At 39.3% G+C, this 27,660-nt stretch overlaps 1 protein-coding gene across 1 annotated transcript in view; it reads right to left on the bottom strand.

The window, feature by feature from the left end:
• Positions 1-27,660, bottom strand: part of LOC134709910 (furin-1-like) — a 70,001-nt gene that overhangs the window by 475 nt on the left and 41,866 nt on the right. Inside the window, exons 9-11 of the mRNA XM_063570035.1 lie at positions 25,799-25,902; positions 4,333-4,442; positions 166-279 (exon numbers count right to left, since the gene is read on the bottom strand). Coding sequence (XP_063426105.1) covers positions 166-279; positions 4,333-4,442; positions 25,799-25,902 — 328 coding nt within the window. The remainder of the gene's footprint in view (positions 1-165; positions 280-4,332; positions 4,443-25,798; positions 25,903-27,660) is intronic.

The following is a 27,660-nucleotide window of genomic DNA, read 5'->3' as shown; positions in this document are numbered from 1 at the left end:
CACAGACCAGAAAACATAATACCCATAAATTGGGCATAAAATTGAACGAAAAACATGAGGTCATCAGTGTTTGGTAGTGTAGATAAACGATACAGTTGACATTTGAAGGACAACAAAACTATTCATGTAACAATCAATATCATTGAAAGACGGATACTTACAAACCTGGTGAGCTTGTTGATGAAGTGCACGTTTGTTGTGTTGGAACTGTTGTCCAGGTTTTCCCATAGCTCACCATTGCTTCAGTGTTCATTAAACCAAAACCCATGACCTGGCTGACTGATAATGCAACAACAACAATAATATATATAAATAAAAAGAGATTTTGGGCAATATAAAACAAATATCTATTATTTCTATCATCTGTCACGTCAACAAATTTATTTTACAATAAATATCTATTATTTCTATCGTCTGTCACGTCAACACATGTATTTTACAACACATATCTATTATTTCTATCATCTGTCACGTCAATATGGCCAACACATGTGTTTTACAACAAATATCTATTATTTCTATCATCTGTCTCATCAACACATGTATTTTACAACAAATATCTATTATTTCTATCATCTGTCACGTCAACACATGTATTTTACAACAAATATCTATTATTTCTATCATCTGTCTCGTCAACATGGTCAACACATGTGTTTTTCAACAAATATCTATTATTTCTATCATCTGTCACGTCAACAAATTTATTTTACAATAAATATCTATTATTTCTATCGTCTGTCACGTCAACACATGTATTTTACAACACATATCTATTATTTCTATCATCTGTCACGTCAATATGGCCAACACATGTGTTTTACAACAAATATCTATTATTTCTATCATCTGTCTCATCAACACATGTATTTTACAACAAATATCTATTATTTCTATCATCTGTCACGTCAACACATGTATTTTACAACAAATATCTATTATTTCTATCATCTGTCTCGTCAACATGGTCAACACATGTGTTTTTCAACAAATATCTATTATTTCTATCATCTGTCACGTCAACAAATTTATTTTACAATAAATATCTATTATTTCTATCGTCTGTCACGTCAACACATGTATTTTACAACACATATCTATTATTTCTATCATCTGTCACGTCAATATGGCCAACACATGTGTTTTACAACAAATATCTATTATTTCTATCATCTGTCACGTCAACACATGTATTTTACAACAAATATCTATTATTTCTATCATCTGTCTCGTCAACATGGTCAACACATGTGTTTTTCAACAAATATCTATTATTTCTATCATCTGTCACGTCAACAAATTTATTTTACAATAAATATCTATTATTTCTATCGTCTGTCACGTCAACACATGTATTTTACAACACATATCTATTATTTCTATCATCTGTCACGTCAATATGGCCAACACATGTGTTTTACAACAAATATCTATTATTTCTATCATCTGTCACGTCAACAAATTTATTTTACAATAAATATCTATTATTTCTATCGTCTGTCACGTCAACACATGTATTTTACAACACATATCTATTATTTCTATCATCTGTCACGTCAATATGGCCAACACATGTGTTTTACAACAAATATCTATTATTTCTATCATCTGTCACGTCAACAAATTTATTTTACAATAAATATCTATTATTTCTATCGTCTGTCACGTCAACACATGTATTTTACAACAAATATCTATTATTTCTATCATCTGTCACGTCAACACATGTATTTTACAACAAATATCTATTATTTCTATCATCAGTCACGTCAACATATGTATTTGACATTAGATATCTAATATTTCTATCATCTGTCTAACATAAGCGTTTGTTTTTCGAGATTTTTACCCTGAATATAAAATAATCCCTTCTGAAATCTACTTCAGTGAAGACATTCCTGTATCGTTGTGTTCTTTGGGATATACGTAAGCTGATTTGTGTAAAGAACGTACTTGAACATGTATGCTCTATGTTACATGCCTATACTGGTGTCTTCTATGTGACATGTCTGTACTGATGTGTTCTATCGGACATGTATAAACTGATGTGATCCATCGGACATGCATATACTGATCTGTTCTATGTGATATTCTGTACTGATGTGTTCTATGTGACATGTCTGTACTGATGTGTTTTATGTGACATGTCTGTACTGATGTGTTTTATGTGACATGTCTGTACTGATCTGTTCTATGTGACATGTCTGTACTGATGTGTTCTATGTGACATGTCTGTACTGATGTGTTTTATGTGACATGTCTGTACTGATGTGTTCTATGTGACATGTCTGTACTGATGTGTTTTATGTGACATGTCTGTACTGATGTGTTTTATGTGACATGTCTGTACTGATCTGTTCTATGTGACATGTCTGTACTGATGTGTTTTATGTGACATGTCTGTACTGATGTGGTCTTTGTGACATGTCTGTACTGATGTGTTTTATGTGACATGCCTGTACTGATGTGTTCTATCGAGCACGCCTACACTGATGTTTTTTATGGGACATGCATATACTGAGGTGTTTTATTTGACATGCCTGTACTGATGTGTTCTGTTGGACATGTCTGTACTGAAGTACTCTATGTGACATGTATGTACTGATGTGTTCTATTTGATATATATGTACTAATATGTTCTATCGGACATGCATGTAAGTTTGTTTTGTCAAACATGCCTGTACTGATGTGTTCTATCGGACATGCCTGTACTGATGCGTTCTATAGGACATGCCTGTACTGATGTGTTCTATAGGACATGTCTGTACTGATGTGTTCTATAGGACATACATGTTCTGATGTGTTCTATAGGACATACATGTTCTGATGTGTTCTATAGGACATACATGTACTGATGCGTTCTATAGGACATGCATGTACTGATGTGTTCTTTAGGACATTCCTGTACTGATTTGTTCTATGTGAGATGTCTTTACTGATGTGTTCTATCGGACATGTATGTTCTAATGTGTTCTATCGGACATACATGTACTTATGTGTTCTATCGGACATGCCTGTACTGATGTTTTCTATGTGAGATGTCTGTACTGATGTGTTCTATCGGACATGTATGTACTGATGTATTATATTGGACATTTCTGTACTGATGTGTTCTATCGGACATGCCTGTACTGATGTGTTCTATAGGACATGCCTGTACTGATGTGTTCTATAGGACATTTCTGTACTGATGTGTTCTATCGGACATGCCTGTACTGATGCGTTCGATAGGACATGTCTGTACTGATGTGTTCTATAGGACATGCCTGTACTGATGCGTTCTATAGGACATGTCTGTACTGATGTGTTCTATAGGACATGCCTGTACTGATGCGTTCTATAGGACATGTCTGTACTGATGTGTTCTATAGGACATGCCTGTACTGATGCGTTCTATAGGACATGCCTGTACTGATGTGTTCTATAGGACATGTCTGTACTGATGTGTTCTATAGGACATGCCTGTACTGATGCGTTCTATAGGACATGTCTGTACTGATGCGTTCTATAGGACATGCCTGTACTGATGTGTTCTATAGGACATGTCTGTACTGATGTGTTCTATAGGACATGCATGTTCTGATGTGTTTTATAGGACATGCATGTACTGATGCGTTCTATAGAACATGCCTGTATTGATGTGGTCTATGTGAGATGTTTGTACTGATGTGTTCTATCGGACATGTATGTACTGATGTGTTCTATTGGACATGTATGTACTGATGTGTTCTATCAAACATGCATATACTGAAGTACTCTATGTGACATGCATGTACTGATGTGCTCTATGTGAGACTTCTCTTAAACTGAATTTTAATGTGCGTATTGTTATGCGTTTACTTTTCTACATTGGCTAGAGGTATAGGGGGAGGGTTGAGATCTCACAAACATGTTGAAGGCCGTACTTTAACCTATAATGGTTTACTTTTTAAATTGTTATTTGGATGGAGAGTTGTCTCATAGGCACTCACACCACATCTTCCTATATCTATTAACCCCGTCTCATTTTTGCGCCTGTCCCAAGTCAGGAGCCTCTGGCCTTTGTTAGTCTTGTATTATTTTAATTTTAGTTTCTTGTGTACAATTTGGAAATTAGTATGGCGTTCATTATCACTGGACTAGTATATATTTGTTCAGGGGCCAGCTGAAGGACGCCTCCGGGTGCGGGAATTTATCGCTACATTGAAGACCTGTTGGTGACCTTCTGCTGTTGTTTTTTATTTGGTCGGGTTGTTGTCTCTTTGACACGTTCCCCATTTTCATTGTCAATTTTGTGTTTGTGCTTGTGTGTTCGATACCTTTTTGTTACTTATTATTTTCCCCGAAACTCACATTCTTTGTTTGCTCCATTCGTCGTCCAATCAGAATACGCGTCAGAGAAACCACTCCTGTTTGATGTGAAAACAATCAGATGTTGAATGTCCCTCCATGTCAGATCTGGACTGCGAAAATACAACAATTTTACTGAATAATTCAATAAAGAGAAATACATTACAAAAAATGTGTATCAGGGTTTGTAGTTACTGTTATAATTTCTGCATATATACATATATTAACCTACTCGTTATAATACTCGGACAGGGATCGTCAAGGATAATTTACTTTACGTGACTTTTTGTAGGAATTATTCACAAAAGCGTAATCTGTATTTATGTCTATATTTGTTTGATGATTTTAACAGTGTATGAACTTCTGACTGTCGCTTATTTTTTTGAAACCCTTTTGAAATAAAGTTTATAATCTACATTAGACTGCTCTTATTCGTTGTCATCATTTTTAACCTTACATTTAAGCAGTATTTGTAGATCTATAAAATGATTATTTGCATAGAGCAGCAATACAATGACGTTTATTAGAGTTCGGATATTTCTAGTGAGTATTAAAGTAAGTAAATAAGTTAGTAAGTAAGTAAGTAAAACTTTATATGAATTTGGCATATTGACAAACAGTACACACATAAGCTCTAATGAGCTTTTCACCGAATATTAAAACATATGCAATAACAAAGAAATAAACAGAGCAGCAATACATTCAGGTTTATAGAATTCGAATATTCCCAGTGAGTATTGCACAGAGCAGCAATACATTAAGGTTTATAGAATTCGAATATTCCCAGTGAGTATTGCATAGAGCAGCAATACATTCAGGTTTATAGAATTCGAATATTCCCAGTGAGTATTGCACAGAGCAGCAATACTTTCAGGTTTATAGAATTCGAATATTCCCAGTGAGTATTGCACAGAGCAGCAATACATTAAGGTTTATAGAATTCGAATATTCCCAGTGAGTATTGCATAGAGCAGCAATACATTCAGGTTTATAGAATTCGAATATTCCCAGTGAATATTGCACAGAGCAGCAATACATTCAGGTTTATAGAATTCGAATATTCCCAGTGAATATTGCATAGAGCAGCAATACATTCAGGTTTATAGAATTCGAATATTCCCAGTGAATATTGCACAGAGCAGCAATACATTCAGGTTTATAGAATTCGAATATTCCCAGTGAGTATTGCATAGAGCAGCAATACATTAAGGTTTATAGAATTCGAATATTCCCAGTGAATATTGCACAGAGCAGCAATACATTCAGGTTTATAGAATTCGAATATTCCCAGTGAATATTGCACAGAGCAGCAATACATTCAGGTTTATAGGATTCGAATATTCCCAGTGAGTATTGCACAGAGCAGCAATACTTTCAGGTTTATAGAATTCGAATATTCCCAACACTGGTAGTAGCGGTTACAGGTACATAGTTTGTATAAAGTACTTGTTCGCCTTGACAGTCTTAGCAATACTGGTAGTAGCGGTTACAGGTACATAGTTTGTATAAAGTACTTGTTCGGCTTGACAGTCTTAGCAACACTGGTAGTAGCGGTTACAGGTACATAGTTTGTATAAAGTATTTGTTCGCCTTGACAGTCTTAGCAACACTGGTAGTAGCGGTTACAGGTACATAGTTTGTATAAAGTACTTGTTCGCCTTGACAGTCTTAGCAACATTGGTAGTAGCGGTTACAGGTACATAGTTTGTATAAAGTACTTGTTCGCCTTGACAGTCTTAGCAACACTGGTAGTAGCGGTTACAGGTACATAGTTTGTATAAAGTACTTGTTCGCCTTGACAGTCTTAGCAACACTGGTAGTAGCGGTTACAGGTACATAGTTTGTATAAAGTACTTGTTCGCCTTGACAGTCTTAGCAACACTGGTAGTAGCGGTTACAGGTACATAGTTTGTATAAAGTACTTGTTCGCCTTGACAGTCTTAGCAACACTGGTAGTAGCGGTTACAGGTACTTAGTTTGTATAAAGTACTTGTTCGCCTTGACAGTCTTAGCAACACTGGTAGTAGCGGTTACAGGTACATAGTTTGTATAAAGTACTTGTTCGGCCTGACAGTCTTAGCAACACTGGTAGTAGCGGTTACAGGTACATAGTTTGTATAAAGTACTTGTTCGCCTTGACAGTCTTAGCAACACTGGTAGTAGCGGTTACAGGTACATAGTTTGTATAAAGTACTTGTTCGCCTTGACAGTCTTAGCAACACTGGTAGTAGCGGTTACAGGTACATAATTTGTATAAAGTACTTGTTCGCCTTGACAGTCTTAGCAACACTGGTAGTAGCGGTTACAGGTACATAGTTTATATAAAGTACTTGTTCGCCTTGACAGTCTTAGCAACACTGGTAGTAGCGGTTACAGGTACATATATAGTTTGTATAAAGTACTTGTTCGGCCTGACAGTCTTAGCAACACTGGTAGTAGCGGTTACAGGTACATAGTTTGTATAAAGTACTTGTTCGCCTTGACAGTCTTAGCAACACTGGTAGTAGCGGTTACAGGTACATAGTTTGTATAAAGTACTTGTTCGCCTTGACAGTCTTATCAACACTGGTAGTAGCGGTTACAGGTACATAGTTTGTATAAAGTACTTGTTCGCCTTGACAGTCTTAGCAACACTGGTAGTAGCGGTTACAGGTACATAGTTTGTATAAAGTTCTTGTTCGCCTTGACAGTCTTAGCAACACTGTTGTGTAGCAAATGTATAAAGTACTTGTTCGCCTTGACAGTCTTAGCAACACTGGTAGTAGCGGTTACAGGTACATAGTTTGTATAAAGTACTTGTTCGGCCTGACAGTCTTAGCAACACTGGTAGTAGCGGTTACAGGTACATAGTTTGTATAAAGTACTTGTTCGCCTTGACAGTCTTAGCAACACTGGTAGTAGCGGTTACAGGTACATAGTTTGTATAAAGTACTTGTTCGGCCTGACAGTCTTAGCAACACTGGTAGTAGCGGTTACAGGTACATAGTTTGTATAAAGTACTTGTTCGCCTTGACAGTCTTAGCAACACTGGTAGTAGCGGTTACAGGTACATAGTTTGTATACAGTACTTGTTCGCCTTGACAGTCTTAGCCACACTGGTAGTAGCGGTTACAGGTACATAGTTTGTATAAAGTACTTGTTCGCCTTGACAGTCTTAGCAACACTGGAAGTAGCGGTTACAGGTACATAGTTTGTATAAAGTACTTGTTCGCCTTGACAGTCTTAGCAACACTGGTAGTAGCGGTTACAGGTACATAGTTTGTATACAGTACTTGTTCGCCTTGACAGTCTTAGCAACACTGGTAGTAGCGGTTACAGGTACATAGTTTGTATACAGTACTTGTTCGCCTTGACAGTCTTAGCAACACTGGTAGTAGCGGTTACAGGTACATAGTTTGTATAAAGTACTTGTTCGGCCTGACAGTCTTAGCAACACTGGTAGTAGCGGTTACAGGTACATAGTTTGTATAAAGTACTTGTTCGCCTTGAAAGTCTTAGCAACACTGGTAGTAGCGGTTACAGGTACATAGTTTGTATAAAGTACTTGTTCGCCTTGACAGTCTTAGTAACACTGGTAGTAGCGGTTACAGGTACATAGTTTGTATAAAGTACTTGTTCGCCTTGACAGTCTTAGCAACACTGGTAGTAGCGGTTACAGGTACATAGTTTATATAAAGTACTTGTTCGCCTTGACAGTCTTAGCAACACTGGTAGTAGCGGTTACAGGTACATATATAGTTTGTATAAAGTACTTGTTCGGCCTGACAGTCTTAGCAACACTGGTAGTAGCGGTTACAGGTACATAGTTTGTATAAAGTACTTGTTCGCCTTGACAGTCTTAGCAACACTGGTAGTAGCGGTTACAGGTACATAGTTTGTATAAAGTACTTGTTCGCCTTGACAGTCTTATCAACACTGGTAGTAGCGGTTACAGGTACATAGTTTGTATAAAGTACTTGTTCGCCTTGACAGTCTTAGCAACACTGGTAGTAGCGGTTACAGGTACATAGTTTGTATAAAGTTCTTGTTCGCCTTGACAGTCTTAGCAACACTGTTGTGTAGAAAATGTATAAAGTACTTGTTCGCCTTGACAGTCTTAGCAACACTGGTAGTAGCGGTTACAGGTACATAGTTTGTATAAAGTACTTGTTCGGCCTGACAGTCTTAGCAACACTGGTAGTAGCGGTTACAGGTACATAGTTTGTATAAAGTACTTGTTCGCCTTGACAGTCTTAGCAACACTGGTAGTAGCGGTTACAGGTACATAGTTTGTATAAAGTACTTGTTCGGCCTGACAGTCTTAGCAACACTGGTAGTAGCGGTTACAGGTACATAGTTTGTATAAAGTACTTGTTCGCCTTGACAGTCTTAGCAACACTGGTAGTAGCGGTTACAGGTACATAGTTTGTATAAAGTACTTGTTCGCCTTGACAGTCTTAGCAACACTGGTAGTAGCGGTTACAGGTACATAGTTTGTATAAAGTACTTGTTCGCCTTGACAGTCTTAGCAACACTGGAAGTAGCGGTTACAGGTACATAGTTTGTATAAAGTACTTGTTCGCCTTGACAGTCTTAGCAACACTGGTAGTAGCGGTTACAGGTACATAGTTTGTATACAGTACTTGTTCGCCTTGACAGTCTTAGCAACACTGGTAGTAGCGGTTACAGGTACATAGTTTGTATAAAGTACTTGTTCGCCTTGACAGTCTTAGCAACACTGGTAGTAGCGGTTACAGGTACATAGTTTGTATAAAGTACTTGTTCGCCTTGACAGTCTTAGCAACACTGGTAGTAGCGGTTACAGGTACATAGTTTGTATAAAGTACTTGTTCGCCTTGACAGTCTTAGCAACACTGGTAGTAGCGGTTACAGGTACATAGTTTGTATAAAGTACTTGTTCGGCCTGACAGTCTTAGCAACACTGGTAGTAGCGGTTACAGGTACATAGTTTGTATAAAGTACTTGTTCGCCTTGACAGTCTTAGCAAAACTGGTAGTAGCGGTTACAGGTACATAGTTTGTATAAAGTACTTGTTCGCCTTGACAGTCTTAGCAACACTGGTAGTAGCGGTTACAGGTACATAGTTTGTATAAAGTACTTGTTCGCCTTGACAGTCTTAGCAACACTGGAAGTAGCGGTTACAGGTACATAGTTTGTATAGAGTACTTGTTCGCCTTGACAGTCTTAGCAACACTGGTAGTAGCGGTTACAGGTACATAGTTTGTATACAGTACTTGTTCGCCTTGACAGTCTTAGCAACACTGGTAGTAGCGGTTACAGGTACATAGTTTGTATACAGTACTTGTTCGCCTTGACAGTCTTAGCAACACTGGTAGTAGCGGTTACAGGTACATAGTTTGTATAAAGTACTTGTTCGGCCTGACAGTCTTAGCAACACTGGTAGTAGCGGTTACAGGTACATAGTTTGTATAAAGTACTTGTTCGCCTTGACAGTCTTAGCAACACTGGTAGTAGCGGTTACAGGTACATAGTTTGTATAAAGTACTTGTTCGCCTTGACAGTCTTAGCAACACTGGTAGTAGCGGTTACAGGTACATAGTTTGTATAAAGTACTTGTTCGCCTTGACAGTCTTAGCAACACTGGTAGTAGCGGTTACAGGTACATAGTTTATATAAAGTACTTGTTCGCCTTGACAGTCTTAGCAACACTGGTAGTAGCGGTTACAGGTACATATATAGTTTGTATAAAGTACTTGTTCGGCCTGACAGTCTTAGCAACACTGGTAGTAGCGGTTACAGGTACATAGTTTGTATAAAGTACTTGTTCGCCTTGACAGTCTTAGCAACACTGGTAGTAGCGGTTACAGGTACATAGTTTGTATAAAGTACTTGTTCGCCTTGACAGTCTTATCAACACTGGTAGTAGCGGTTACAGGTACATAGTTTGTATAAAGTACTTGTTCGCCTTGACAGTCTTAGCAACACTGGTAGTAGCGGTTACAGGTACATAGTTTGTATAAAGTTCTTGTTCGCCTTGACAGTCTTAGCAACACTGTTGTGTAGCAAATGTATAAAGTACTTGTTCGCCTTTACAGTCTTAGCAACACTGGTAGTAGCGGTTACAGGTACATAGTTTGTATAAAGTACTTGTTCGGCCTGACAGTCTTAGCAACACTGGTAGTAGCGGTTACAGGTACATAGTTTGTATAAAGTACTTGTTCGCCTTGACAGTCTTAGCAACACTGGTAGTAGCGGTTACAGGTACATAGTTTGTATAAAGTACTTGTTCGGCCTGACAGTCTTAGCAACACTGGTAGTAGCGGTTACAGGTACATAGTTTGTATAAAGTACTTGTTCGCCTTGACAGTCTTAGCAACACTGGTAGTAGCGGTTACAGGTACATAGTTTGTATAAAGTACTTGTTCGCCTTGACAGTCTTAGCAACACTGGTAGTAGCGGTTACAGGTACATAGTTTGTATAAAGTACTTGTTCGCCTTGACAGTCTTAGCAACACTGGAAGTAGCGGTTACAGGTACATAGTTTGTATAAAGTACTTGTTCGCCTTGACAGTCTTAGCAACACTGGTAGTAGCGGTTACAGGTACATAGTTTGTATACAGTACTTGTTCGCCTTGACAGTCTTAGCAACACTGGTAGTAGCGGTTACAGGTACATAGTTTGTATAAAGTACTTGTTCGCCTTGACAGTCTTAGCAACACTGGTAGTAGCGGTTACAGGTACATAGTTTGTATAAAGTACTTGTTCGCCTTGACAGTCTTAGCAACACTGGTAGTAGCGGTTACAGGTACATAGTTTGTATACAGTACTTGTTCGGCCTGACAGTCTTAGCAACACTGGTAGTAGCGGTTACAGGTACATAGTTTGTATAAAGTACTTGTTCGCCTTGACAGTCTTAGCAACACTGGTAGTAGCGGTTACAGGTACATAGTTTGTATAAAGTACTTGTTCGCCTTGACAGTCTTAGCAACACTGGTAGTAGCGGTTACAGGTACATAGTTTGTATAAAGTACTTGTTCGGCCTGACAGTCTTAGCAACACTGGTAGTAGCGGTTACAGGTACATAGTTTGTATAAAGTACTTTTTCGCCTTGACAGTCTTAGCAACACTGGTAGTAGCGGTTACAGGTACATAGTTTGTATAAAGTACTTGTTCGCCTTGACAGTCTTAGCAACACTGGTAGAAGCGGTTACAGGTACATAGTTTGTATAAAGTACTTGTTCGCCTTGACAGTCTTAGCAACACTGGTAGTAGCGGTTACAGGTACATAGTTTGTATAAAGTACTTGTTCGCCTTGACAGTCTTAGCAACACTGGTAGTAGCGGTTACAGGTACATAGTTTGTATAAAGTACTTGTTTGCCTTGACAGTCTTAGCAACACTGGTAGTAGCGGTTACAGGTACATAGTTTGTATAAAGTACTTGTTCGCCTTGACAGTCTTAGCAACACTGGTAGTAGCGGTAACAGGTACATAGTTTGTATACAGTACTTGTTCGCCTTGACAGTCTTAGCAACACTGGTAGTAGCGGTTACAGGTACATAGTTTGTATAAAGTACTTGTTCGCCTTGACGGTCTTAGCAACACAGGTAGTAGCGGTTACAGGTACATAGTTTGTATAAAGTACTTGTTCGCCTTGACAGTCTTAGCAACACTGGTAGTAGCGGTTACAGGTACATAGTTTGTATAAAGTACTTGTTCTTCTTGACAGTCTTAGCAACACTGGTAGTAGCGGTTACAGGTACATAGTTTGTATAAAGTACTTGTTCGCCTTGACAGTCTTATCAACACTGGTAGTAGCGGTTACAGGTACATAGTTTGTATAAAGTACTTGTTCGCCTTGACAGTCTTAGCAACACTGGTAGTAGCGGTTACAGGTACATAGTTTGTATAAAGTTCTTGTTCGCCTTGACAGTCTTAGCAACACTGTTGTGTAGCAAATGTATAAAGTACTTGTTCGCCTTGACAGTCTTAGCAACACTGGTAGTAGCGGTTACAGGTACATAGTTTGTATAAAGTACTTGTTCGCCTTGACAGTCTTAGCAACACTGGTAGTAGCGGTTACAGGTACATAGTTTGTATAAAGTACTTGTTCGCCTTGACAGTCTTAGCAACACTGGTAGTAGCGGTTACAGGTACATAGTTTGTATAAAGTACTTGTTCGGCCTGACAGTCTTAGCAACACTGGTAGTAGCGGTTACAGGTACATAGTTTGTATAAAGTACTTTTTCGCCTTGACAGTCTTAGCAACACTGGTAGTAGCGGTTACAGGTACATAGTTTGTATAAAGTACTTGTTCGCCTTGACAGTCTTAGCAACACTGGTAGAAGCGGTTACAGGTACATAGTTTGTATAAAGTACTTGTTCGCCTTGACAGTCTTAGCAACACTGGTAGTAGCGGTTACAGGTACATAGTTTGTATAAAGTACTTGTTCGGCCTGACAGTCTTAGCAACACTGGTAGTAGCGGTTACAGGTACATAGTTTGTATAAAGTACTTGTTCGCCTTGACAGTCTTAGCAACACTGGTAGTAGCGGTTACAGGTACATAGTTTGTATAAAGTACTTGTTCGCCTTGACAGTCTTAGCAACACTGGTAGTAGCGGTTACAGGTACATAGTTTGTATAAAGTACTTGTTCGCCTTGACAGTCTTAGCAACACTGGAAGTAGCGGTTACAGGTACATAGTTTGTATAAAGTACTTGTTCGCCTTGACAGTCTTAGCAACACTGGTAGTAGCGGTTACAGGTACATAGTTTGTATACAGTACTTGTTCGCCTTGACAGTCTTAGCAACACTGGTAGTAGCGGTTACAGGTACATAGTTTGTATAAAGTACTTGTTCGCCTTGACAGTCTTAGCAACACTGGTAGTAGCGGTTACAGGTACATAGTTTGTATAAAGTACTTGTTCGCCTTGACAGTCTTAGCAACACTGGTAGTAGCGGTTACAGGTACATAGTTTGTATACAGTACTTGTTCGGCCTGACAGTCTTAGCAACACTGGTAGTAGCGGTTACAGGTACATAGTTTGTATAAAGTACTTGTTCGCCTTGACAGTCTTAGCAACACTGGTAGTAGCGGTTACAGGTACATAGTTTGTATACAGTACTTGTTCGGCCTGACAGTCTTAGCAACACTGGTAGTAGCGGTTACAGGTACATAGTTTGTATAAAGTACTTGTTCGCCTTGACAGTCTTAGCAACACTGGTAGTAGCGGTTACAGGTACATAGTTTGTATAAAGTACTTGTTCGGCCTGACAGTCTTAGCAACACTGGTAGTAGCGGTTACAGGTACATAGTTTGTATAAAGTACTTTTTCGCCTTGACAGTCTTAGCAACACTGGTAGTAGCGGTTACAGGTACATAGTTTGTATAAAGTACTTGTTCGCCTTGACAGTCTTAGCAACACTGGTAGAAGCGGTTACAGGTACATAGTTTGTATAAAGTACTTGTTCGCCTTGACAGTCTTAGCAACACTGGTAGTAGCGGTTACAGGTACATAGTTTGTATAAAGTACTTGTTCGCCTTGACAGTCTTAGCAACACTGGTAGTAGCGGTTACAGGTACATAGTTTGTATAAAGTACTTGTTTGCCTTGACAGTCTTAGCAACACTGGTAGTAGCGGTTACAGGTACATAGTTTGTATAAAGTACTTGTTCGCCTTGACAGTCTTAGCAACACTGGTAGTAGCGGTAACAGGTACATAGTTTGTATACAGTACTTGTTCGCCTTGACAGTCTTAGCAACACTGGTAGTAGCGGTTACAGGTACATAGTTTGTATAAAGTACTTGTTCGCCTTGACGGTCTTAGCAACACAGGTAGTAGCGGTTACAGGTACATAGTTTGTATAAAGTACTTGTTCGCCTTGACAGTCTTAGCAACACTGGTAGTAGCGGTTACAGGTACATAGTTTGTATAAAGTACTTGTTCTTCTTGACAGTCTTAGCAACACTGGTAGTAGCGGTTACAGGTACATAGTTTGTATAAAGTACTTGTTCGCCTTGACAGTCTTATCAACACTGGTAGTAGCGGTTACAGGTACATAGTTTGTATAAAGTACTTGTTCGCCTTGACAGTCTTAGCAACACTGGTAGTAGCGGTTACAGGTACATAGTTTGTATAAAGTTCTTGTTCGCCTTGACAGTCTTAGCAACACTGTTGTGTAGCAAATGTATAAAGTACTTGTTCGCCTTGACAGTCTTAGCAACACTGGTAGTAGCGGTTACAGGTACATAGTTTGTATAAAGTACTTGTTCGCCTTGACAGTCTTAGCAACACTGGTAGTAGCGGTTACAGGTACATAGTTTGTATAAAGTACTTGTTCGCCTTGACAGTCTTAGCAACACTGGTAGTAGCGGTTACAGGTACATAGTTTGTATAAAGTACTTGTTCGGCCTGACAGTCTTAGCAACACTGGTAGTAGCGGTTACAGGTACATAGTTTGTATAAAGTACTTTTTCGCCTTGACAGTCTTAGCAACACTGGTAGTAGCGGTTACAGGTACATAGTTTGTATAAAGTACTTGTTCGCCTTGACAGTCTTAGCAACACTGGTAGAAGCGGTTACAGGTACATAGTTTGTATAAAGTACTTGTTCGCCTTGACAGTCTTAGCAACACTGGTAGTAGCGGTTACAGGTACATAGTTTGTATAAAGTACTTGTTCGCCTTGACAGTCTTAGCAACACTGGTAGTAGCGGTTACAGGTACATAGTTTGTATAAAGTACTTGTTTGCCTTGACAGTCTTAGCAACACTGGTAGTAGCGGTTACAGGTACATAGTTTGTATAAAGTACTTGTTTGCCTTGACAGTCTTAGCAACACTGGTAGTAGCGGTTACAGGTACATAGTTTGTATACAGTACTTGTTCGCCTTGACAGTCTTAGCAACACTGGTAGTAGCGGTAACAGGTACATAGTTTGTATACAGTACTTGTTCGCCTTGACAGTCTTAGCAACACTGGTAGTAGCGGTTACAGGTACATAGTTTGTATAAAGTACTTGTTCGCCTTGACGGTTTTAGCAACACAGGTAGTAGCGGTTACAGGTACATAGTTTGTATAAAGTACTTGTTCGCCTTGACAGTCTTAGCAACACTGGTAGTAGCGGTTACAGGTACATAGTTTGTATAAAGTACTTGTTCTTCTTGACAGTCTTAGCAACACTGGTAGTAGCGGTTACAGGTACATAGTTTGTATAAAGTACTTGTTCGCCTTGACAGTCTTATCAACACTGGTAGTAGCGGTTACAGGTACATAGTTTGTATAAAGTACTTGTTCGCCTTGACAGTCTTAGCAACACTGGTAGTAGCGGTTACAGGTACATAGTTTGTATAAAGTTCTTGTTCGCCTTGACAGTCTTAGCAACACTGTTGTGTAGCAAATGTATAAAGTACTTGTTCGCCTTGACAGTCTTAGCAACACTGGTAGTAGCGGTTACAGGTACATAGTTTGTATAAAGTACTTGTTCGCCTTGACAGTCTTAGCAACACTGGTAGAAGCGGTTACAGGTACATAGTTTGTATAAAGTACTTGTTCGCCTTGACAGTCTTAGCAACACTGGTAGAAGCGGTTACAGGTACATAGTTTGTATAAAGTACTTGTTCGCCTTGACAGTCTTAGCAACACTGGTAGTAGCGGTTACAGGTACATAGTTTGTATAAAGTACTTGTTCGCCTTGACAGTCTTAGCAACACTGGTAGTAGCGGTTACAGGTACATAGTTTGTATAAAGTACTTGTTTGCCTTGACAGTCTTAGCAACACTGGTAGTAGCGGTTACAGGTACATAGTTTGTATAAAGTACTTGTTCGCCTTGACAGTCTTAGCAACACTGGTAGTAGCGGTAACAGGTACATAGTTTGTATACAGTACTTGTTCGCCTTGACAGTCTTAGCAACACTGGTAGTAGCGGTTACAGGTACATAGTTTGTATAAAGTACTTGTTCGCCTTGACGGTCTTAGCAACACAGGTAGTAGCGGTTACAGGTACATAGTTTGTATAAAGTACTTGTTCGCCTTGACAGTCTTAGCAACACTGGTAGTAGCGGTTACAGGTACATAGTTTGTATAAAGTACTTGTTCGCCTTGACAGTCTTAGCAACACTGGTAGTAGCGGTTACAGGTACATAGTTTGTATAAAGTACTTGTTCGCCTTGACAGTCTTATCAACACTGGTAGTAGCGGTTACAGGTACATAGTTTGTATAAAGTACTTGTTCGCCTTGACAGTCTTAGCAACACTGGTAGTAGCGGTTACAGGTACATAGTTTGTATAAAGTTCTTGTTCGCCTTGACAGTCTTAGCAACACTGTTGTGTAGCAAATGTATAAAGTACTTGTTCGCCTTGACAGTCTTAGCAACACTGGTAGTAGCGGTTACAGGTACATAGTTTGTATAAAGTACTTGTTCGCCTTGACAGTCTTAGCAACACTGGTAGTAGCGGTTACAGGTACATAGTTTGTATAAAGTACTTGTTCGCCTTGAAAGTCTTAGCAACACTGGTAGTAGCGGTTACAGGTACATAGTTTGTATAAAGTACTTGTTCGCCTTGACAGTCTTAGCAACACAGGTAGTAGCGGTTACAGGTACATAGTTTGTATAAAGTACTTGTTCGCCTTGACAGTCTTAGCAACACTGGTAGTAGCGGTTACAGGTACATAGTTTGTATAAAGTACTTGTTCGCCTTGACAGTCTTAGCAACACTGGTAGTAGCGGTTACAGGTACATAGTTTGTATAAAGTACTTGTTCGCCTTGACAGTCTTAGCAACACTGGTAGTAGCGGTTACAGGTACATAGTTTGTATAAAGTACTTGTTCGCATTGACAGCCTTAGCAACACTGGTAGTAGCGGTTACAGGTACATAGTTTGTATACAGTACTTGTTCGGCCTGACAGTCTTAGCAACACTGGTAGTAGCGGTTACAGGTACATAGTTTGTATAAAGTACTTGTTCGCCTTGACAGTCTTAGCAACACCGGTAGTAGCGGTTACAGGTACATAGTTTGTATAAAGTACTTGTTCGCCTTGACAGTCTTAGCAACACTGGTAGTAGCGGTTACAGGTACATAGTTTGTATAAAGTACTTGTTCGCCTTGACAGTCTTAGCAACACTGGTAGTAGCGGTTACAGGTACATAGTTTGTATAAAGTATTTGTTCGCCTTGACAGTCTTAGCAACACTGGTAGTAGCGGTTACAGGTACATAGTTTGTATAAAGTACTTGTTCGCCTTGACAGTCTTAGCAACACTGGTAGTAGCGGTTACAGGTACATAGTTTGTATAAAGTACTTGTTCGGCCTGACAGTCTTAGCAACACTGGTAGTAGCGGTTACAGGTACATAGTTTGTATAAAGTACTTGTTCGGCCTGACAGTCTTAGCAACACTGGTAGTAGCGGTTACAGGTACATAGTTTGTATAAAGTACTTGTTCGGCCTGACAGTCTTAGCAACACTGGTAGTAGCGGTTACAGGTACATAGTTTGTATAAAGTACTTGTTCGCCTTGACAGTCTTAGCAACACTGGTAGTAGCGGTTACAGGTACATAGTTTGTATAAAGTACTTGTTCGCCTTGACAGTCTTAGCAACACTGGTAGTAGCGGTTACAGGTACATAGTTTGTATAAAGTACTTGTTCGCCTTGACAGTCTTAGCAACACTGGAAGTAGCGGTTACAGGTACATAGTTTGTATAAAGTACTTGTTCGCCTTGACAGTCTTAGCAACACTGGTAGTAGCGGTTACAGGTACATAGTTTGTATACAGTACTTGTTCGCCTTGACAGTCTTAGCAACACTGGTAGTAGCGGTTACAGGTACATAGTTTGTATAAAGAACTTGTTCGCCTTGACAGTCTTAGCAACACTGGTAGTAGCGGTTACAGGTACATAGTTTGTATAAAGTACTTGTTCGCCTTGACAGTCTTAGCAACACTGGTAGTAGCGGTTACAGGTACATAGTTTGTATACAGTACTTGTTCGGCCTGACAGTCTTAGCAACACTGGTAGTAGCGGTTACAGGTATATAGTTTGTATAAAGTACTTGTTTGCCTTGACAGTCTTAGCAACACTGGTAGTAGCGGTTACAGGTACATAGTTTGTATAAAGTACTTGTTCGGCCTGACAGTCTTAGCAACACTGGTAGTAGCGGTTACAGGTACATAGTTTGTATAAAGTACTTGTTCGCCTTGACAGTCTTAGCAACACTGGTAGTAGCGGTTACAGGTACATAGTTTGTATAAAGTACTTGTTCGCCTTGACAGTCTTAGCAACACTGGTAGTAGCGGTTACAGGTACATAGTTTGTATAAAGTACTTGTTCGCCTTGACGGTCTTAGCAACACTGGTAGTAGCGGTTACAGGTACATAGTTTGTATAAAGTACTTGTTCGCCTTGACAGTCTTAGCAACACTGGTAGTAGCGGTTACAGGTACATAGTTTGTATAAAGTACTTGTTCGCCTTGACAGTCTTAGCAACACTGCTAGCAGCGGTTACAGGTACATAGTTTGTATAAAGTACTTGTTCGCCTTGACAGTCTTAGCAACACTGGTAGAAGCGGTTACAGGTACATAGTTTGTTTAAAGTACTTGTTCGCCTTGACAGTCTTAGCAACACTGGTAGTAGCGGTTACAGGTACATAGTTTGTATAAAGTACTTGTTCGCCTTGACAGTCTTAGCAACACTGGTAGTAGCGGTTACAGGTACATAGTTTGTATAAAGTACTTGTTTGACTTGACAGTCTTAGCAACACTGGTAGAAGCGGTTACAGGTACATAGTTTGTATAAAGGACTTGTTCGCCTTGACAGTCTTAGCAACACTGGTAGTAGCGGTTACAGGTACATAGTTTGTATACAGTACTTGTTCGGCCTGACAGTCTTAGCAACACTGGTAGTAGCGGTTACAGGTATATAGTTTGTATAAAGTACTTGTTTGCCTTGACAGTCTTAGCAACACTGGTAGTAGCGGTTACAGGTACATAGTTTGTATAAAGTACTTGTTCGCCTTGACAGTCTTAGCAACACTGGTAGTAGCGGTTACAGGTACATAGTTTGTATAAAGTACTTGTTCGGCCTGACAGTCTTAGCAACACTGGTAGTAGCGGTTACAGGTACATAGTTTGTATAAAGTACTTGTTCGCCTTGACAGTCTTAGCAACACTGGTAGTAGCGGTTACAGGTACATAGTTTGTATAAAGTACTTGTTCGCCTTGACAGTCTTAGCAACACTGGTAGTAGCGGTTACAGGTACATAGTTTGTATAAAGTACTTGTTCGCCTTGACGGTCTTAGCAACACTGGTAGTAGCGGTTACAGGTACATAGTTTGTATAAAGTACTTGTTCGCCTTGACAGTCTTAGCAACACTGGTAGTAGCGGTTACAGGTACATAGTTTGTATAAAGTACTTGTTCGCCTTGACAGTCTTAGCAACACTGCTAGCAGCGGTTACAGGTACATAGTTTGTATAAAGTACTTGTTCGCCTTGACAGTCTTAGCAACACTGGTAGAAGCGGTTACAGGTACATAGTTTGTTTAAAGTACTTGTTCGCCTTGACAGTCTTAGCAACACTGGTAGTAGCGGTTACAGGTACATAGTTTGTATAAAGTACTTGTTCGCCTTGACAGTCTTAGCAACACTGGTAGTAGCGGTTACAGGTACATAGTTTGTATAAAGTACTTGTTTGACTTGACAGTCTTAGCAACACTGGTAGAAGCGGTTACAGGTACATAGTTTGTATAAAGGACTTGTTCGCCTTGACAGTCTTAGCAACACTGGTAGTAGCGGTAACAGGTACATAGTTTGTATACAGTACTTGTTCGCCTTGACAGTCTTAGCAACACTGGTAGTAGCGGTTACAGGTACATAGTTTGTATAAAGTACTTGTTCGCCTTGACGGTCTTAGCAACACAGGTAGTAGCGGTTACAGGTACATAGTTTGTATAAAGTACTTGTTCGCCTTGACAGTCTTAGCAACACTGGTAGTAGCGGTTACAGGTACATAGTTTGTATAAAGTACTTGTTCGCCTTGACAGTCTTAGCAACACTGGTAGTAGCGGTTACAGGTACATAGTTTGTATAAAGTACTTGTTCGCCTTGACAGTCTTATCAACACTGGTAGTAGCGGTTACAGGTACATAGTTTGTATAAAGTACTTGTTCGCCTTGACAGTCTTAGCAACACTGTTGTGTAGCAAATGTATAAAGTACTTGTTCGCCTTGACAGTCTTAGCAACACTGGTAGTAGCGGTTACACAACACTGGTAGTAGCGGTTACAGGTACATAGTTTGTATAAAGTACTTGTTCGCCTTGACAGTCTTAGCAACACTGGTAGTAGCGGTTACAGGTACATAGTTTGTATAAAGTACTTGTTCGCCTTGACAGTCTTAGCAACACTGTTGTGTAGCAAATGTATAAAGTACTTGTTCGCCTTGACAGTCTTAGCAACACTGGTAGTAGCGGTTACAGGTACATAGTTTGTATAAAGTACTTGTTCGCCTTGACAGTCTTAGCAACACTGGAAGTAGCGGTTACAGGTACATAGTTTGTATAAAGTACTTGTTCGCCTTGAAAGTCTTAGCAACACTGGTAGTAGCGGTTACAGTTACATAGTTTGTATAAAGTACTTGTTCGCCTTGACAGTCTTAGCAACACAGGTAGTAGCGGTTACAGGTACATAGTTTGTATAAAGTACTTGTTCGCCTTGACAGTCTTAGCAACACTGGTAGTAGCGGTTACAGGTACATAGTTTGTATAAAGTACTTGTTCGCCTTGACAGTCTTAGCAACACTGGTAGTAGCGGTTACAGGTACATAGTTTGTATAAAGTACTTGTTCGCCTTGACAGTCTTAGCAACACTGGTAGTAGCGGTTACAGGTACATAGTTTGTATAAAGAACTTGTTCGCCTTGACAGTCTTAGCAACACTGGTAGTAGCGGTTACAGGTACATAGTTTGTATAAAGTACTTGTTCGCCTTGACAGTCTTAGCAACACTGGTAGTAGCGGTTACAGGTACATAGTTTGTATACAGTACTTGTTCGGCCTGACAGTCTTAGCAACACTGGTAGTAGCGGTTACAGGTATATAGTTTGTATAAAGTACTTGTTCGCCTTGACAGTCTTAGCAACACTGGTAGTAGCGGTTACAGGTACATAGTTTGTATAAAGTACTTGTTCGCCTTGACAGTCTTAGCAACACTGGTAGTAGCGGTTACAGGTACATAGTTTGTATAAAGTACTTGTTCGGCCTGACAGTCTTAGCAACACTGGTAGTAGCGGTTACAGGTACATAGTTTGTATACAGTACTTGTTCGGCCTGACAGTCTTAGCAACACTGGTAGTAGCGGTTACAGGTACATAGTTTGTATAAAGTACTTGTTCGCCTTGACAGTCTTAGCAACACCGGTAGTAGCGGTAACAGGTACTAGTACATAGTTTGTATAAAGTACTTGTTCGCCTTGACAGTCTTAGCAACACTGGTAGTAGCGGTTACAGGTACATAGTTTGTATAAAGTACTTGTTCGCCTTGACAGTCTTAGCAACACTGGTAGTAGCGGTTACAGGTACATAGTTTGTATAAAGTACTTGTTCGCCTTGACAGTCTTAGCAACACCGGTAGTAGCGGTTACAGGTACATAGTTTGTATAAAGTACGTGTTCGGCCTGACAGTCTTAGCAACACTGGTAGTAGCGGTAACAGGTACTAGTTCATAGTTTGTATAAAGTACTTGTTCGCCTTGACAGTCTTAGCAACACTGGTAGTAGCGGTTACAGGTACATAGTTTGTATAAAGTACTTGTTCGCCTTGACAGTCTTAGCAACACCGGTAGTAGCGGTAACAGGTACTAGTACATAGTTTGTATAAAGTACTTGTTCGCCTTGACAGTCTTAGCAACACTGGTAGTAGCGGTTACAGGTACATAGTTTGTATAAAGTACTTGTTCGCCTTGACAGTCTTAGCAACACTGGTAGTAGCGGTTACAGGTACATAGTTTGTATAAAGTACGTGTTCGGCCTGACAGTCTTAGCAACACTGGTAGTAGCGGTTACAGGTACATAGTTTGTATAAAGTACTTGTTCGCCTTGACAGTCTTAGCAACACCGGTAGTAGCGGTAACAGGTACTAGTACATAGTTTGTATAAAGTACTTGTTCGCCTTGACAGTCTTAGCAACACTGGTAGTAGCGGTTACAGGTACATAGTTTGTATAAAGTACTTGTTCGCCTTGACAGTCTTAGCAACACTGGTAGTAGCGGTTACAGGTACATAGTTTGTATACAGTACTTGTTCGGCCTGACAGTCTTAGCAACACTGGTAGTAGCGGTTACAGGTACATAGTTTGTATAAAGTACTTGTTCGCCTTGACAGTCTTAGCAACACCGGTAGTAGCGGTAACAGGTACTAGTACATAGTTTGTATAAAGTACTTGTTCGCCTTGACAGTCTTAGCAACACTGTTGTGTAGCAAATGTATAAAGTACTTGTTCGCCTTGACAGTCTTAGCAACACTGGTAGTAGCGGTTACAGGTACATAGTTTGTATAAAGTACTTGTTCGCCTTGACAGTCTTAGCAACACTGGTAGTATCGGTTACAGGTACATAGTTTGTATAAAGTACTTGTTCGCCTAACAGTCTTAGCAACACTGGTGTGTAGCAAATGTATAAAGTATTTGTTCGCCTTGACAGTCTTAGCAACACTGGTAGTAGCGGTTACAGGTACATAGTTTGTATAAAGTACTTGTTCGCCTTGAAAGTCTTAGCAACACTGGTAGTAGCGGTTACAGGTACATAGTTTGTATAAAGTACTTGTTCGCCTTGACAGTCTTAGAAACACTGTTGTGTAGCAAATGTATAAAGTACTTGTTCGCCTTGACAGTCTTAGCAACACTGGTAGTAGCGGTTACAGGTACATAGTTTGTATAAAGTACTTGTTCGCCTTGACAGTCTTAGCAACACTGGTAGTAGCGGTTACAGGTACATAGTTTGTATAAAGTACTTGTTCGCCTTGACAGTCTTAGCAACACTGGTAGTAGCGGTTACAGGTACATAGTTTGTATAAAGTACTTGTTCGCCTTGACAGTCTTAGCAACACTGGTAGTAGCGGTTACAGGTACATAGTTTGTATAAAGTACTTGTTCGCCTTGACAGTCTTAGCAACACTGGTAGTAGCGGTTACAGGTACATAGTTTGTATAAAGTACTTGTTCGCCTTGACAGTCTTAGCAACACTGGTAGTAGTGGTTACAGGTACATAGTTTGTATAAAGTACTTGTTCGCCTTGACAGTCTTAGCAACACCGGTAGTAGCGGTAACAGGTACTAGTACATAGTTTGTATAAAGTACTTGTTCGACTTGACAGTCTTAGCAACACTGGTAGTAGCGGTTACAGGTACATAGTTTGTATAAAGTACTTGTTCGCCTTGACAGTCTTAGCAAAACTGGTAGTAGCGGTTACAGGTACATAGTTTGTATAAAGTACTTGTTCGCCTTGACAGTCTTAGCAACACTGGTAGTAGCGGTTACAGGTACATAGTTTGTATAAAGTACTTGTTCGGCCTGACAGTCTTGGCAACACTGGTAGTAGCGGTTACAGGTACATAGTTTGTATAAAGTACTTGTTCGGCCTGACAGTCTTAGCAACACTGGTAGTAGCGGTTACAGGTACATAGTTTGTATAAAGTACTTGTTCGCCTTGACAGTCTTAGCAACACTGGTAGTAGCGGTTACAGGTACATAGTTTGTATAAAGTACTTGTTCGCCTTGACAGTCTTAGCAACACTGGTAGTATCGGTTACAGGTACATAGTTTGTATAAAGAACTTTTTCGCCTTGACAGTCTTAGCAACACTGGTAGTAGCGGTTACAGGTACATAGTTTGTATAAAGTACTTGTTCGCCTTGACAGTCTTAGCTACACTGGTAGTAGCGGTTACAGGTACATAGTTTGTATACAGTACTTGTTCGGCCTGACAGTCTTAGCAACACTGGTAGTAGCGGTTACAGGTACATAGTTTGTATAAAGTACTTGTTCACCTTGACAGTCTTAGCAACACTGGTAGTAGTGGTTACAGGTACATAGTTTGTATAAAGTACTTGTTCGCCTTGACAGTCTTAGCAACACTGGTAGTAGCGGTTACAGGTAAATAGTTTGTATAAAGTACTTGTTCGGCCTGACAGTCTTAGCAACACTGGTAGTAGCGGTTACAGGTACATAGTTTGTATAAAGTACTTGTTCGGCCTGACAGTCTTAGCAACACTGGTAGTAGCGGTTACAGGTACATAGTTTGTATACAGTACTTGTTCGCCTTGACAGTCTTAGCAACACTGGTAGAAGCGGTTACAGGTACATAGTTTGTATAAAGTACTTGTTCGCCTTGACAGTCTTAGCAACACTGGTAGTAGCGGTTACAGGTACATAGTTTGTAAACAGTACTTGTTCGCCTTGACAGTCTTAGCAACACTGGTAGAAGCGGTTACAGGTACATAGTTTGTATAAAGTACTTGTTCACCTTGACAGTCTTAGCAACACTGGTAGTAGCGGTTACAGTTACATAGTTTGTATAAAGTACTTGTTCGCCTTGACAGTCTTAGCAACACTGTTGTGTAGCAAATGTATAAAGTACTTGTTCGCCTTGACAGTCTTAGCAACACTGGTAGTAACGGTTACAGGTACATAGTTTGTATAAAGTACTTGTTCGCCTTGACAGTCTTAGCAACACTGGTAGTAGCGGTTACAGGTACATAGTTTGTATAAAGTACTTGTTCGCCTTGACAGTCTTAGCAACACCGATAGTAGCGGTTACAGGTACATAGTTTGTATAAATTACTTGTTCGCCTTGACAGTCTTAGCAACACTGGTAGTAGCGGTTACAGGTACATAGTTTGTATAAAGTACTTGTTCGCCTTGACAGTCTTAGCAACACTGGTAGTAGCGGTTACAGGTACATAGTTTGTATAAAGTACTTGTTCGCCTTGACAGTCTTAGCAACACCGATAGTAGCGGTTACAGGTACATAGTTTGTATAAAGTACTTGTTCGCCTTGACAGTCTTAGCAACACTGGTAGTAGCGGTTACAGGTACATAGTTTTCCTGTACCAGTTTCTGATAATTCTGTTAACTTCTAGTGTTTGATGACCTGCATATTCCAGCAACGATTATAAGTTATATGGATCGCTACTGACCCCCTACGGATCCATAGAGGGTTAGTAAAATCCATAGGGGGTGAGATCGGAGGCCGAGTCCCCTATGGATTTTATTCACCGTCTATGGATCCGTAGGGGGTCAGTAGTTAACCGTATAACGAATTTATCGCACGCTGGACTTTTTCTGCTGCGTTTTGTGGGGAAAACCCCCAAAAAACACAACAACATTAATAGATGACGTCACCATTACCGCGTCACGAACCCCCTATGATATTGCCTAACCCCCTACGGTCTCATAGGGGGTCACCACGTGACGGCGTTAAACCAATCACAACATGATATTTTACCCGCGGTGCGATAAATATACTTACTTAGCCTCGAGTGCAAGAGCCACTATACCAGAAGCAATTGGTGCTGCGAACGACGTGCCCTGGACACCATCACTTGTACAGTCTGATAACGTTGTAGTTGTTGTCTAAATTAGAAATAAAAAAACAGTTCCTATCGTTAATTATCCATTTTTAGATGATGACGTTCATTAAAAATTGCATATTTTGGCGTTAATATTGATTCATTTATAGGGTCTTTGCATCGGAACTAAACACAGTTATTCAAAATCCAGCTGTTGGCATGACACGGGTTATGTTTTTCTCATATATTTTATGATGGTATGATAATAAACCCATAACGGGAAGGAGTGTGCCTGATGAAATCACAATTTTTCAATCAGTTTAATTGAAGTCTTTGGATTGCATGTTAGTTAATTGCTAGTAGTCTGTTGTTATATATGTTTTATTGTCATTTTGTTTATTTTCATTGGTTACATCTTCTGACATCAGACTCGGACTTCTCTTGAACTGAATTATAATGTGCGTATTGTTATACATTGGCTAGATGTAGGGGGGGGGGATAAAATCTCATAAACATGTTGAACTCGCCACATTTTTTCGCCTGTCCCAAGTCAGGAGCCTCTTGCCTTTGTTAGTCTTGTAATATTTTAATTTTAGTTTCTTGGTTACAATTTGGAGTTTATAGTATGGCGTTCTCTATCACTGAACTATTATATATTTGTATAGGGGCAAGCTGAAGGACGCCTCCGGGTGCGGGAATTTCTCGCTTCGTTGAAGACCTGTTGGTGATTTTCTGCTGTTGCTTTTTCTATGGTCGGGTTGTTGTCTCTTTGACACATCCCCCATTTCCCTTCTCAATTTTATTATCCTTGTTACTTTCATTGATGTTTAGAAACAAATAATTGACTGTTTCCTATTTTTCATTTACATAAATAGTAGTTTGAATTACATCATTAAATGAAGTCAAGAATATATCCAATCTTTCCAGTATGCATAGATCAAAGAGCCCAAAAATATCGGTATGCATAAAGCATTAGCATATTAAACAGTTTTTGAAATGATTTATGTACCAAAGCTATTGGATCCACATGCTGTTTTTATACCTTATATTAACAACGTAAATCGAATGCTACAAATACTTTAATACTCGGTATACTATCAAATGCAATCCACTAAAGGAATTTTCCAGATCTACATAAAATGGCACTTTATTAATTTCCAAAAATGTTAATATCAATATTAACTGGTTTCTTTTAATTAAAAACTCTATCTTTGGGAAGATGAAGATGGCTGATTTTGTTACTGTTACATCTTAGTAGCTCATGTATTGTTTTTTTTCTCCCCGTAACATTCATTCATACATGTAAATAGTTAATATAATTTACTAGCCTAAAAAGGTTGGTCGAAACAAGTTTAACGCCGCATTGCATCGGTATAAAAAAAAAGGTATGATACGAGGCTGTTAATTTGTACACAAGATGTTACGTGGACACTATGTACTGATCAGTGCCGTTCGAATCACAATCATTGAAATGCTAATTAAATTGATAAATACGTGAAAAAGCATTGAAAACCAACATGGAGAAGGTCTGGTAAAGGCTAATTTCGGCCTAAAATTCGAAGTACATATTATCACATCCACAAAAAGAATTTTTACATTTCTTAAACAATTAAGTATCTCCTTCATTTGAATGAATTAGTTAGTGTAAAAAATTTGACCATTGAATAAATATTGGTCATTTAAAAACGCTCAAATTAAAGCTTTGATATGATAAATCTATCAAATATGCCATTAAACGTGCTTTTTCAGATGCTTTTTTTTCTAAAAATAGAAGTGGTCGCACAATCGTTTTAACTTTCAAAATTTAAATATTTTATTTATC

The sequence above is a fragment of the Mytilus trossulus genome, chromosome 3 (genome assembly GCF_036588685.1).
Source record: "Mytilus trossulus isolate FHL-02 chromosome 3, PNRI_Mtr1.1.1.hap1, whole genome shotgun sequence".
NCBI classification, from domain to species: domain Eukaryota; kingdom Metazoa; phylum Mollusca; class Bivalvia; order Mytilida; family Mytilidae; genus Mytilus; species Mytilus trossulus.
The sequence above is the reverse complement of the archived record's forward strand: the minus strand, read 5'-3'. Positions and strand labels throughout refer to the sequence as shown.